Genomic DNA, 13220 nt, shown 5'->3' on the forward strand with positions numbered 1-13220 from the left:
ATGGTTTCCATGTTGTAATTAATTCTTTATAAGATGTTTAGCCAATCATTGTTCAGCATGCGTGTTACTTCTTTGAGCCATCTCATTCTTCTCCATTCTGTTTTTTACTTCATATCATAAGGGTAAGTGGTTTCCCTTTATATGTGGTAAACCATACCTGAATTGCCAGAATCTCTACATATCACAGTTTTCTGGTGTTCTTCTAACCTTACTTTTTACCTGGCGACATGTCTCAGTTTTGTATATTTTTCTAAATCTGAGGTTACATCTGCCAAAACAATATGCAGATAACATTCAGAATGAGAAAGTTAGGCTGGAATGAAATATAAAAAAGTAGAAAGGAAGAGAAATAGAAAAGGAGTGAAAGAAGAAACACAGTAAGAGTTGCAATAAAATAGAATAGAAAGTAACAAAAACAGATAGGGAGATAGGTCAAAATAGAGAAATCAAATAAGAGGGAGAGAGAGAAAAGACAAAAGAGAAAAAGATAGAAAAAAAAGAGAAAAAGAAAAAAGAAGAAAAAAAGGAAAAAAGAGAAAACAGGAAAGAGAAAAAAGAGAAAAAAGGAAAAAAACGAGAAAACGAGAAAAAAAAAACAGGAAAGAGAAAAAAAGAGAAAAAGTGAAGAGAAAAATTAACAAAGATATTGATTAACACCTAAAATTAAAAAAAAACAAAAGTAAATAAAAAACATTTTTCTTTAAAAGTTTTATTTGTTACAAATTAATACTAATTTGAATTCTTCAAATTGTGTTTCTTTGTGGTGTTTTTCCTTTTCTTTTTTCTTTTATTTGTTTTTTTTTTTGGTTGCTTTTTTTATATTTTTTCTGTGGGGGAGTACTTGGAAAGAGATGGGGACTGATTTTTTCTTCTTTTTCTGTCACCTCCTCCCCATTCCACCACTTATTTTCCTCCATTAAACTATACAGTATGAAAATTGGATTGTAACATTTACAGCATGTGATTATATTTTTTTTTTCCTATTCTGTCCCCCTTCCCAAAGCCCTGTGCATGGTTTTGTAGTACTTCTTTTTTTCTTTATAATTTTTATCCCGTGTTGTACCCGACCCCTGCCCCAGAAATGAATAAACTTTACTCCCCTGTATTTTTGTTTTCAATTCACTTTAAAAAGTCATTGTCTATGAATGAGAACTGATGACTTCTTTACCTTTTTTTTTCTTCTTTTTTTTTTTGGTATTTTTTTAATATTAATTTCTTTTTTTTTCTTTTTTTATTTCTTCTTATTTTATTTCTCTTTCTCCTTCAGATTATGTGCTGCAAGTGACTATAAAAAAATGAACATATTCACAAATAAATACATAGAACCTTTACAAATGACAAAGTGGATGAAACTTTACAACTTGATGACTTTCATGAAATGCAACAAATGAATTGATGTAAATATGAAATTTGGGGTTGTTTCTTCTTTTTTTTTTTTTTCGTCTCCTCCTCCTCCTCCTTCTCTCATGTCACTTACTCCTTGTTTATCACCTCTTCTCTATCCTGTTTTCTATCAAACTGGCCAACCCAGACCACACTCTCCTCTTCCTATCACCATACTCCTCTACTTCTTACTACTCCTCGTTCTCCTCCTTCCTCTACATTTGTTCATCTTTTTTATTTTTTTTAATTTCCACTTTTTCAATTCAGTATATATTTTAAAACATGTTTGGCATTTTCCAACAAAAAAATGTTTTCAGTCTTCATCATTATTAGTTTAAAATGTCCATAAAATTTGTTTTTTTTTTTGTTTAAAAACTATTATTATCATTATTTGCTGAAGTTTTTCTTTTTAACTCCTAGAATGCCCTATTTGCCCAGTCACACCACATAATACACACTTTGTTTTTTTTTGTTTTTTTAAAAAGTCTTTTTCTTTGGTTGCTGTTTTTGTGTTTTTATGTGCTTTTTTTTATGTGAAATTGTTTTTTTGTTGTTGCAAGGAGATATTGTTTTTTTTTTTATACTGTTTAAAAATTTACCATTTGCTCAAAACAAAGTTTATTTTTTTGTTCTTTTTTTTTTTTTGTTGTCAAAATTTTCTTAAAAAAGTATTTACTCCCTGTGCATATATATATATATTTTTTTGTCTATCTAATATTTTAGCACAAGGACATATTTTCGTTTAAAAAATAAAAACAGTAATAATGCATTATTTGTTTAAAAATTAAAAAGCACTTTCTTATAACACTAACCTGATTTCTTATCAAGTTAGAAAAAATAGGAAGAATAAAAATGGTAAAAATATTATTATGAATAGATGAGAAAAGTCTGCTATGTTTTTTTTTTTTTTTTTTTTTCTAATTTTTGTCTTTATTTCTCTTAAGAGTTCCTTGGTAGTCATGGTAACCAATTATAAAATTGTGGCGCAGCAGCAGCGGCAGCAACAACAGCAGCAGTTCTGGATCTGCCATTCCCGAAAAGTACTGGCTTTTTTCCAGCAGCTTTTCTATTTATCTGGTGTGATTCACAATGATTTTTATCCATAATCCTTTTATTTAAGGGATTTTCTTGTTTGTTTATTATTTGTTTGTTTGGTTGTTTGGTAGAAATGTCCTTTGTTCTGTGTTTGTTTTGTGTTCAAATCAATGTCTTTGTTTTAAGTTTTTACAATGTCTAAAAACTTGTGTATACTTGTATGAACACGTCAGTGTGTGCATGTATGTGAATATACACAAATGTGAGTGTGTGTGTGTGTGGACGTGAGGAGGGCATCTGAGGTTTACTCCTTTCTTAAATTTATTTCATTTATTTTTGCTTCCCCGTCAAATTTCAATCCAGATTTAATATCGCAGTCTTTCTCTTTCATCATTATCGAGGTCTCATTTTTTTAATTTTTTACTTTGTCTTTCCTCTTTCTTTCTTTTTTTTCTTGTTGTGGTTTGTTTTGTTTAGTTTTTTTTTTATCCCCCTCCCCTTTCTACTCCTTCATCCTCTCTCTCTCTCTCTCTTTCTCCCAGAAAGTGTTCCCCCCCGAGAGAAGAGAGATGAAAAATAAAAACCAACAAACACAAAGCAGAAGCCTCTCCCTCCTGCCACCATTAGAATCAGTCTTCAAGCTACAAAGTCAGGGTCATCCTCACTGTCGCTGTCCTCATCACTGTCACTCATTCTCCGCTTGCGTTTCTTCTTTGTCACTTTTTTCTTTGGTGTCGGCGTCGGCTTTGGTTTCGGTGGTGGTTTTGGTGTCAGCTTTACCCTTCTCTTCTTTTCCAACAAGACTGCATATTTATGTGCTCTCGTCGTATGTGAAGGGGTCTGAGGAGGCTTAAAAAAGTAAAAAAAAAAAAAAATTTTTTATTTTTTAATACCATCATTTGCATCTTGTGTAATATGTGTATGCATATTTCTTGCTGCTACGTGACTCACATTTTGTTAACTTACTATTACTTGATTATAGAAATAAAAATTAAAACTGCAATCATGTAAAATACTTAAAAGACATTTTTTTTTCAATAAAAATAGGGAAATATCAATACTTTATTTTTTATTAAAGACATAAAATGCCACCACATTAAGAGTATTCTTGCAGGAATTATTCTTATAAAAATAGTAAATAGAAATAAATCGAATTCATGCTAATGAGATAGTGGAAGATAAAAACAACTGGTTAGTCTGAATCAAGTATCACTATGCCAGATGGATTGCTATTAAAGTCTAACTTTAAAAATCCAATTGACATATTTTTTTATACTAGAATAAAATGAGATGTGTCATGACTTTGATTCCATAAAATGGAAAATAAATTGAGACCTCCTTCAAAATTCCTACCTTTGGTTTGACAGTTTCATTTCCATCTTTATCTGAAATTTCTATTGGATTATCGCTTCCTCCTTCTTCGGATTTCTTAGGAGTCGGTGATGCTCGTCCGGTACTCTTGTTATCATCAGAATCATTGTCATCTGGAGGATCGATGCTCAACATTAAATGCTTGAACTGAAAGAGGAAATAATATAAATTATTTAAGACATAGAAAACAAAAGAGTCATGAGAAATGAAGAAAAAGTGAGAGAAAGAAAGTTAAATAAGAAAAAATTGACAGGAGTGGAGAAAGAGAAAATCAAAAACAAATCTCTGGTAGGAAAATTAAATATATTTAGTAAAACTGCAGCTTCATATAATAGGCAATCTTCAGTGGTATTCCTATGATTGGCAATCTTCAGCGGCATTCCTATGATTGGCAATCTTCAGCGGCATTCCTATGATTGGCAATCTTCAGCGGCATTCCTATGATTGGCAATCTTCAGCGGCATTCCTATGATTGGCAATCTTCAGCGGCATTCCTATGATTGGCAATCTTCAGCGGCATTCCTATGACTACCAATCTTCAGCGGCATTCCTATGACTACCAATCTTCAGCGGCATTCCTATGACTACCAATCTTCAGCGGCATTCCTATGACTACCAATCTTCAGCGGCATTCCTATGACTACCAATCTTCAGCGGCATTCCTATAATTGCCAATCTTCAGCGGCATTCCTATAATTGCCAATCTTCAGCGGAATTCCTATAATTGCCAATCTTCAGCGGCATTCCTTTAATTGCCAATCTTCAGCGGCATTCCTATGATTGGCAATCTTCAGTGGCATTCCTATAATTAGCAATCTTCAGCGGTATTCCTATAATTAGCAATCTTCAGCGGTATTCCAATAATTGGCAATCTTCAGATGGCATTCTTATAATTGGCAATCTTCCGATAGCATTCCTATAAATATATATCACCTAGAGAAAGAGAATCAATCAATTATAGAACTTACATCCAAATATTCTTCAACCAGTTTTTTCCTTGCTTCTTGGTCATCATTTTTTGGTGGGCCCTTTTTTAATAATTCAATAGTGGATGTCGGTGTGAATTCAACACTAAATTTACGTGATAAAACTTTGTCATAGACTTTAGCTGCTTCCGTTGGAGAGTACCGGTAGATTTTGCTGAAGAGTTATAAAAAAATAGAAAAAGAAAAGTCATTAAAAATAAAAAAACAGAAAACAATTTGGCCAGAGAAAGGTTACTCTTTGAGAGTCAATTATGTAAACATTACTTAACACATGCCAGCATATATAACAAGCATTAAACCAATGATAATAAACAACGATTTTCAATCATGTATCTGTAATCGATTTATCAGGAAAAAACAAACCAATATTGCTTCAATTTTTCAATAAGGCAATTAAGGTGGGCTCTCTCTACCATGCTAGAAAGCTACTTACGCCTGAAAATATCCTGTATCTCTACAAGGCCACCATTCGCCCATGTATGGAGTACTGTTGTCATATCTGGGCTGGTGCATCTGCTACTAGTCTCATGCTCCTGAATAGGGTTAAAAAGAGAGTCGCCAACCTGATAGGTCCTAAACTGTCATCAAAGCTTCAACCTCCGTCCCATCGATGTAATGTTGCATCACCATGCCTGTTCTACAAGTATTTTAATGGTGAATGCTCCGACAAACTACAAGCCCTTGAACCCCTTAGACGTAAATACCCCCCGACAAGCAGCAAAATCTCACCCCTACACAGTAGAGATCCCTAGATGTAAAAAAAACTTCTACACTAATAGTTTCTACTTCAAAACTGCTAGACTTCGGAACTCCCTTCCAATTGTATCGACATGCAAAAGTTCAAGTGTAATGTGAGTGGACATCTTGCTGCTCAACTCCCTACATAGTATCCCTGCAACTTATGTCCCCGATACTTCAAAGTGACACTGTGCCTTGTTTGAGGTGAAAATGGAATAAAAAAAAAAATAAATAAAATTAAAGAGAAAAGGTGGTCCACTTTAAAATCTAATATTCAGCAACTTAACATCAGCATATTCTGGCAACTAATGTTAGCAGTCAGAAGATACCAAAATCATTAGCCAATCAGCTGCCAGAGAAGACAAGAATCTTTCCCCATGTTAAGAATGGCTTTCTGAATAAAAAGCCATTTTTAACATACAGAAAGAAGTAATTGCGCGTTTTGAATTAATCATCTGGCAATCTTTGCTTTCGTATTTTCCAGATGCTTATGTAACTTGCTCAAAGATATTGATGAGAAGTTGCTTGTTATAAAGTGGATAAGTACAGAAAAAGTTCATTCTGCTGGCAACTCCATAATGGATACTTTCGGTATTCATTTCTATAACAATAGCATTTTTTTTTTTTTTTAATAACTTTCATAAAGAAATTATTTAGAAATGTCTTTGAATATCTTCATATTTTTTATTTATTTTGCAAGGAGATGAAACTATTGCAGCACAAATTTTACTTTGATCTAATTATAACTAAAAATACACAACTTAAATGTAATATTATTCCCCTATGCCAACTCTGCAATGCGAGATAGTCCTTATAGTTTGTAGACAGAATTGTTTTCTTTTTTATTTTTACATGTTGATAAGTAACTAATTCTTTAGAAAATAACATAAGAAAACAGAAAAAATTTACTCACGTGTCAGTAAATCCATATAAATCTTTTAAATGCTGTTTCAACACCAGTAGTAAGATACAACCCTGGGAGACCCTACAGATTTCTTGTAATGCTTCAATATTTTCTGGCAGCTTTGCTGAAAAATAAATAAATTACAATTACACTGATTCCACAGACATGTGTTTGCATATTATATATATTAGATATGTTCTTTTGTATGAAAGTCAATACGAAGGCTTTTTACTTTTTGTCAGTATCATTTTATGTAAGTACATTGACACACCGCTTCCCGCTGGATCACCGAAGTTAAGCAACATTGAACCTGGTCAGTACTAAATGGGTGACCATTTGGGACTTTTAGGTGCTGTATGTGCTCTCCGCTTATCTCGACTTTGTTTCCAGTCGTCCTGGGAGTCTCCTTTCCACTGGACTCAAACAGTGCCGATTCAGGAAAGGTGTGGTTGAGGATTGCACAACGCTTGCCTCTATTGAGACTAAACAGAGACATTGGATCATTATATGTGCTCTTCTGAGTATTAATTTGTAAAAGATGGCTGAATCCAATCAACTCACTTGCTATCTCTTTCACCACATCTTTTGTCCATGAGATCATATCCCGACATGTAGATCTAATTCTACTCTTTAAATTCTAATGAAATTTTCCAAATTCTCCTTCCTCTAGTCTTATGTGAAAAATTCTGTTTTTAATATTATTCTTATACACCTACATCATATGCTGCTATAAATATCCCAATTTATCCATAAGTTATGAAAATTTAAACAAAAATACAAAGCATACCTATTAAGATTTCAATATCTTCTTCCTCCTCATCGTCAAAATTTACTTTTCTTTCATTCTCCACATCATTTTGGTTGCCAGTGTTCTTCATAAAGATACCCTGAGACGAGAGGAAAAACAAAACTTATAAACAATTGAACAACCTTTTCAAAAAATAAAAAGGAAACAACAAAAATAGAAATTTATTATGTCATCATTATGAATGCAAACATCTATGCTTGTTTCTGCACCAATACTAAAATAAAAAATACGAAATGATTGTTGGCATATAAGGCTGTAACAACAGCATATTTTTTTTATTGTTTTGACTCCCGAGTGTGTATCCGTTGATATCTTATATGCTTTCATATAGAGTGATTTGGTTCTCGGTTGACTAACTGTGTCGGATATAACCTCAAGAGTCAAAACAATTTAAAGAATATGCTGTTGTCACAGTCTTAGTAATTACTAGCTCTACTTACAGTCTTGCCCAGGATGCAGAAAAGTTTTGTTTTATTTGTTTACACATTTGTAATTTAAGCTAGATAACTCCTATTATATTCATCAATTTAAAATGAGTTATCCCTCCAGCTAATTTTTATTTTTAAATCATTATTTAAAATGGTTTCATACAATAGTTATTTTCAAGTCCCATGTAAACAAATTTTTTGTTGAGCCATCTTCTTGAATCATCAAATTCTGTCCAATTTCAACCATTGTTACCAATCATCATGATGTTGTCTCACTGTCCATCTGACAAACTCATTAACACTTATCCTCGAGTGGCCTTTTCGCCTTGATAAGTGGTAACTGTTTAGTAGAAAAAAGTATATATTAACAGTCGTCTGGGTCGAACTAAGTAATTATTTTGTAAATAAATCATAGCTAAATACGTTATTATATTGCCAATAACAAATCAAAAATTTGCTAGTCAGAAGTAAACAAACTCATTAACTCTCATCCTCGAGTGGCCTTTTGACCTTGATAAGTGGTAACTCTGTAGTATAAATGAGAAAAAAAAAAAAAAAAAAGTAGTGCGACTCAGTCAGTTACTAATAAGTAATATATGTTTTTAAATAAATTGTAACTAAGTACGTCATATTGCCAATAACATGATAAACTAGCAGGGGTGCCCAGCGTTGCCCGGGTGTTTGTAGGTGTGTAAAAAAAAAAAAAAAAAAAAAAAATGTGTTAGTAGGCAGGCAGGCTCGAACTCGTGACACGAAAAAGAAAGTGAAAGAAAACCTGATGTCTTACCGCTACGCTTACACGACAGGAAGTGAAAAGCATTCAAATTTAGCGATGTCAATGAAAAAGTTGACATGCAGAAACGGACAGTTAAGTGAATGAGTTCACGCAGAAGTGAACGTCTGGCTTTCTGTCGTTTTATTTATTTGTTTCCCCGATGATGTTGGGGAAAACCAGCGCCCCCCCAAATTGCGGGAACTCTGGCAGTGTCCACATGAATAGCAATTGTCGGATATGAAAGGTTTCCCCCCACATTGATCAAAGCTAATTGCCTTTCTGGACGTCCTGACCAGAAAGCCAGGCAAATACATTAGCATCGATTAGTTTCGCTTTGTTTATACAAAAAAGATAAACAAACACTCAAAAGGATCGGAAGGAGGCAATTTTTAAAAAGTTGATCAAAATAAAGATAGAGAGGACGTCCGTTCGCAAATCGTAGATATTATAATCTAGAAAGTACAAGGAAAGTTCTTCATAAATGTAACCGACACAAGAATGCCGACAAAAAAGGCTTTTGTGGACATACAAAAACGTGTGCCCATTTTGCCTTTTATATAATAGACTAGCAAGGGTGCCTGGTGTTGCCCAGGTGTTTTGGAGGTGTAAAAGAAAAAAATTAAAAGTTTTGATAGGAAGGTAGACTCGAACCCGAAGCCTTGATGTGAAGGTGGAAAAGAAACCTGACATATTTGCTGAACATACACAAAAAATGCACACACACTAACAAACATTTTGCCTTTTATACTAGCAAGGGTACCCAGCATTGCCCGAGTGTTTGTAGGTGTGTGTGTGTGTGGGGGGGGACTTTACCCTGTTTAAATATAAAAAAACGATGTTAAACTTCATAAAAAATTTTTTAAAAAAGCATCGATTTGGTGGCAGGTAGGCTCGAACCCGGAGCCTTGAGGCCAATAGATTGACGCCAAACACATGCGCTACAGCGACGGAAGCAATGTAACACGTTAAATATAGCGATCAAAAAGTGACTGAGAGTTAATTGAGGTCAAACATCACGCTATTCCGCAGTTTTTAAGTGCGTGTTTAATGAGGTCAAATCCTTTTACTACGGGATAGTTCTTTTGAATTGTTTACCCAACTTTGTTTGGTTTTGTTTCCGCAAAGTGTTGGGGAAAACCAGCTCCCCCGTTTATTAGGAGAGTGTCCAAATGAAAGCAATTGTCTGATATGATGGTGAAAACCGACATTGACCAAACATCCAACGCTTTGCCAGGGAACTGCTGATATGATTTAGTTTCACTTTTTTATACTGAATAGCGAAACAAACACGTGGTGATCGAAAAAAATCTCCAAAATAGTGCGTAAAAGTCGGGCAAATTAAAGATAGATGCGACCCCCTTTCTTAACTCGTAGATATTATGATTAGACAGTATATAAAAAGTGTTAACAAAGAGTGACCCAACCGAGCGCCCCCTCTAAAAAAGCCTTTCATGGACATACACAAAAAATGCACACACACAAACTAACACACATTTTCGCTTTTATATAATAGATAGATGGAAAATTGGCCAACCAGAAAAACATTTTAAGTTGTCAACTTAAATGCTATCTGTGTCTGACTTTGAAAATCCAACAAGGTAACTTTATATGCAAGATATAGGAAACGAACTTACCTCTTTGAAAGACTGTAACAAATTTGATCCTGAGACTGATACAATGATGTCTATTTGATGAATGATAAATAAGGGTTCATCTTGGGTTTGATAAGGGAAAAAGGCCAGGTTATCAGCTACATATAGAAGTTCTTCTAACGATACTCTCTGCAAAACAAAAAAATGATACACATATACACATATATATGTATGTCTTTTATTTTACGATTTCAAGTATTGACTTAATCCATTACGATTGTGGCAAAAATCAAAATAACATTTGCATGTCTGCTGAAGCAGACAGTAAGTTTTCTGTCTGCGGAAACAATTGTAATGGATTAAGTCAATACTTGAGGTTGTAAAATAAAAAAAACATTCAGCTCTACTAATATATTGAGCATTTATATCCTGTTTTTTATCATTTCTACCTGTGAATATATATAACACAAAAATTATTCCGCATTTTCTTAAATATTAACACACAAAATAAAAAGAAATCAAAGAAAGAATAAGAATTTTTTTTTTTCTGACAATTAATTGACTATCTAAGTTTTTTCTGACAATTAATTGACTATCTAAGTTTTTTTCTGACAATTAATTGACTATCTAAGTCTTATCAGCAGGAAGACATCTGTCTGGTTAATTTTCCTTTTGCAATAATTGTGTCATGCAAATTACATTTTACATCGTGACTGGCAGAAATTGTCATCATACACTGATAATTGCATAAGCATGAAACACTGTAGATATAAAAGAATAATTACTCTAGTAGGTATTTATAATAATCAAAGACATGTCCTCGATGATCAGTCGCATATAGGGTGGGGATGATTGTAGTTGCTTGAGGCCCTGCTCTGTCGGCTGAGTTATAGTTCTATTCGATCTCAGGACATCAGCCCTCACAAACATTGCTTTCTCTTTGAGAAAGGCTTAGTTTATCGCTAATCATCTGAGGTGCCCCTACTGAGAAATGCTTGACGGGGCTACTCAGGCATTTTGTAGGCCAGAGCATGCTGTCCTTTTCAAAACCACTCCTAACCTCCTGGATAGAAAGTGAATAACATACCTAATATTCAATTAATTCCACCATTCTAAACAAGATTGTTTTGTTTTTATATAGTTGACAAAATCTAAACAAACTAATCTGACCCTTGTGTCATATCTTCTCATCATGGGAGGGAGATAAATACCATTTATACAAGTGTATAAACATTGATAGTAAAAACGCATCCAGGGATGGGTGTTCTTTCTAATTAATAGCAATAAAATGTTGATTGCTTATACTTACAGCAGAATCATCAAACAAATTCAACAATGAAGTAAGAAGAGCTCTTCTGTGCGATCTGTTCCCTCGAAGAACAGTATAAAGGAATGCGTTAAGACTTTGAAATGAGTTATCCATGTTTCTAAGGCCACGAACCGGCTCTGATGGGTCTTGAATGATACTCTGTAACCTGTAGGACATCTTAATTCCTTGGAGAGCCTTCATCTAGAATGAGAAGAACAACATAAGAAAGGTAAAAATAATGCAAGAAAAAGAACCATCACAAAATAAACAAAATCGAAACAAGTCAAGGTTTTACATAGGATTCACATGTATGAAAAGTCTTGCAATTAATTGCAGACTTTTGGGTCATTTCAAATTTGTAGTTAGTTAGAACTAGGGCTATGACAACAGCATATTCTTTTCATTGTTTGATTCTCGAGTATATATCCGACACAGTTAGACACAAGTAATCAACCAAGAACCACATCACTCTACATAAAAACATATAAGATATCAATGGATATATATCTGAGAATCAAAACAAGGGCAAGAATATGCTGTTATCATAGACCTGGTTATAACAAATAAGACAGGGGGGGGGGGGAGATGTTACACACACTTTTAACTCTTGTATTTTGTTGCCCATGGCTCTGGGTAACTATGATGATGCTGACAATAACTGTTCAAACCACTTTTTGTGGTATTAACTAGTGATGGGAGCATTCCACTATTTTTCCCTCGATTCCAACACAATTACCGATTCCATGCTAAATTACTGATTCCGATTCTTTATAAATCTCTAATTATTTAACTATAAGATTGTTATTTTCCCAGATTTTCATAAAAACACATGTTACATATGCAGATATTTTCATAAACGTCAAAATATACTTGTAGAGAGAGATCTATCGATTTTAGTTTTACTGATATTTTAAAATCAATAAATATTTATTATTTTATCATTATTACCAGCAATGGAAGATTTTACTTTGAACAAAATCAAATAAAAAAAGACAAAAGAATCGTTTTGGCATTGGAAAATAGGCATCAATTTTTCCGATTCCAATACCCCCAAATCTTACGATTTTTCCGATTCCCAATTCCGATTAATCATCCCAGTACTAGTATTAACCCAGCCTCAGGCATTCCACCTTCCATTGAAAGTGTAATCTTCTGTAGGTAATACAAATTCACATACAGTTGCCAGTCAGCATGTATGTTCTACTTAGGGGAGATAACGGAGTGGCTAGTTACAAAGCGTCACCAATTTTATATTAGCCAGGTATTGATTTTAACTTTGATGATTTTATGAGAAACTCTATGCAACCATACAAATCCATTAATGATGAAAAACCGTCATCTTGTATGTTTGTGCACCATGAGGATAAAAATCAGAAACTACAAGACACACAAACAAACCTTTCACCCTTGAATTCAGTATGAATTCATCCTGGTTATGGTAAGTAAATATTCAGATATTCATTTCCTTAGAGTCAACAAGGACCAAATTAGTGCAAGCCGGTAGTAAGGGTGGGGAGGCTACTTTACTGGTAGTTGTTTAAAAATCAACACTGAAATTGGGAAATATCGTTAGTCAGCTTTTTGTTTTCTATTATATTGAGTCAGTTGCCAGAAAGAGAATATAACAGAAAGAGAAAAAGAGAAAAAGAGAGGGCTAATCAGAAAAGTAAGAGGTAGAGGGGGGGGCAGTTGGAGAGAGGGGTAGTTACTAGTGATGAAACGATTCTAATATTTTTCCCCCGATTTCGATACAATTACTGATTCTGTACTAAATTAGCAATTTCAATTATTTCTAAATCTCTAAGAAGTGATCTATAGATTTTATTTTTAATGTTAATTTAAAATCAATATTTATTTTATCATGATTACCAACAGTGGAAGATTTTGCTTT

At 33.6% G+C, this 13220-nt stretch overlaps 1 protein-coding gene across 11 annotated transcripts in view; it reads right to left on the minus strand.

Annotated features, from left to right (window-relative positions):
• Positions 1–1716: 1716 nt before the first annotated feature.
• LOC145279918 (nipped-B-like protein) overlaps positions 1717–13220 on the minus strand; it is a 480085-nt gene continuing 468581 nt past the window's right edge. For all 11 annotated transcript variants that reach the window (XM_080131479.1, XM_080131478.1, XM_080131476.1 and 8 more), the window contains 7 exons: positions 11330–11530; positions 10063–10209; positions 7205–7304; positions 6427–6541; positions 4758–4929; positions 3772–3936; positions 1717–3267 (listed from right to left, as the gene is read on the minus strand). In XM_080131479.1, coding sequence (XP_079987605.1) covers positions 3055–3267; positions 3772–3936; positions 4758–4929; positions 6427–6541; positions 7205–7304; positions 10063–10209; positions 11330–11530 — 1113 coding nt within the window. In that variant the 3' untranslated portion in view covers positions 1717–3054. The remainder of the gene's footprint in view (positions 3268–3771; positions 3937–4757; positions 4930–6426; positions 6542–7204; positions 7305–10062; positions 10210–11329; positions 11531–13220) is intronic.

This window comes from Euprymna scolopes, chromosome 7, assembly GCF_053919585.1.
Source record: "Euprymna scolopes isolate OS-2025 chromosome 7, ASM5391958v1, whole genome shotgun sequence".
NCBI lineage: Eukaryota > Metazoa > Mollusca > Cephalopoda > Sepiida > Sepiolidae > Euprymna > Euprymna scolopes.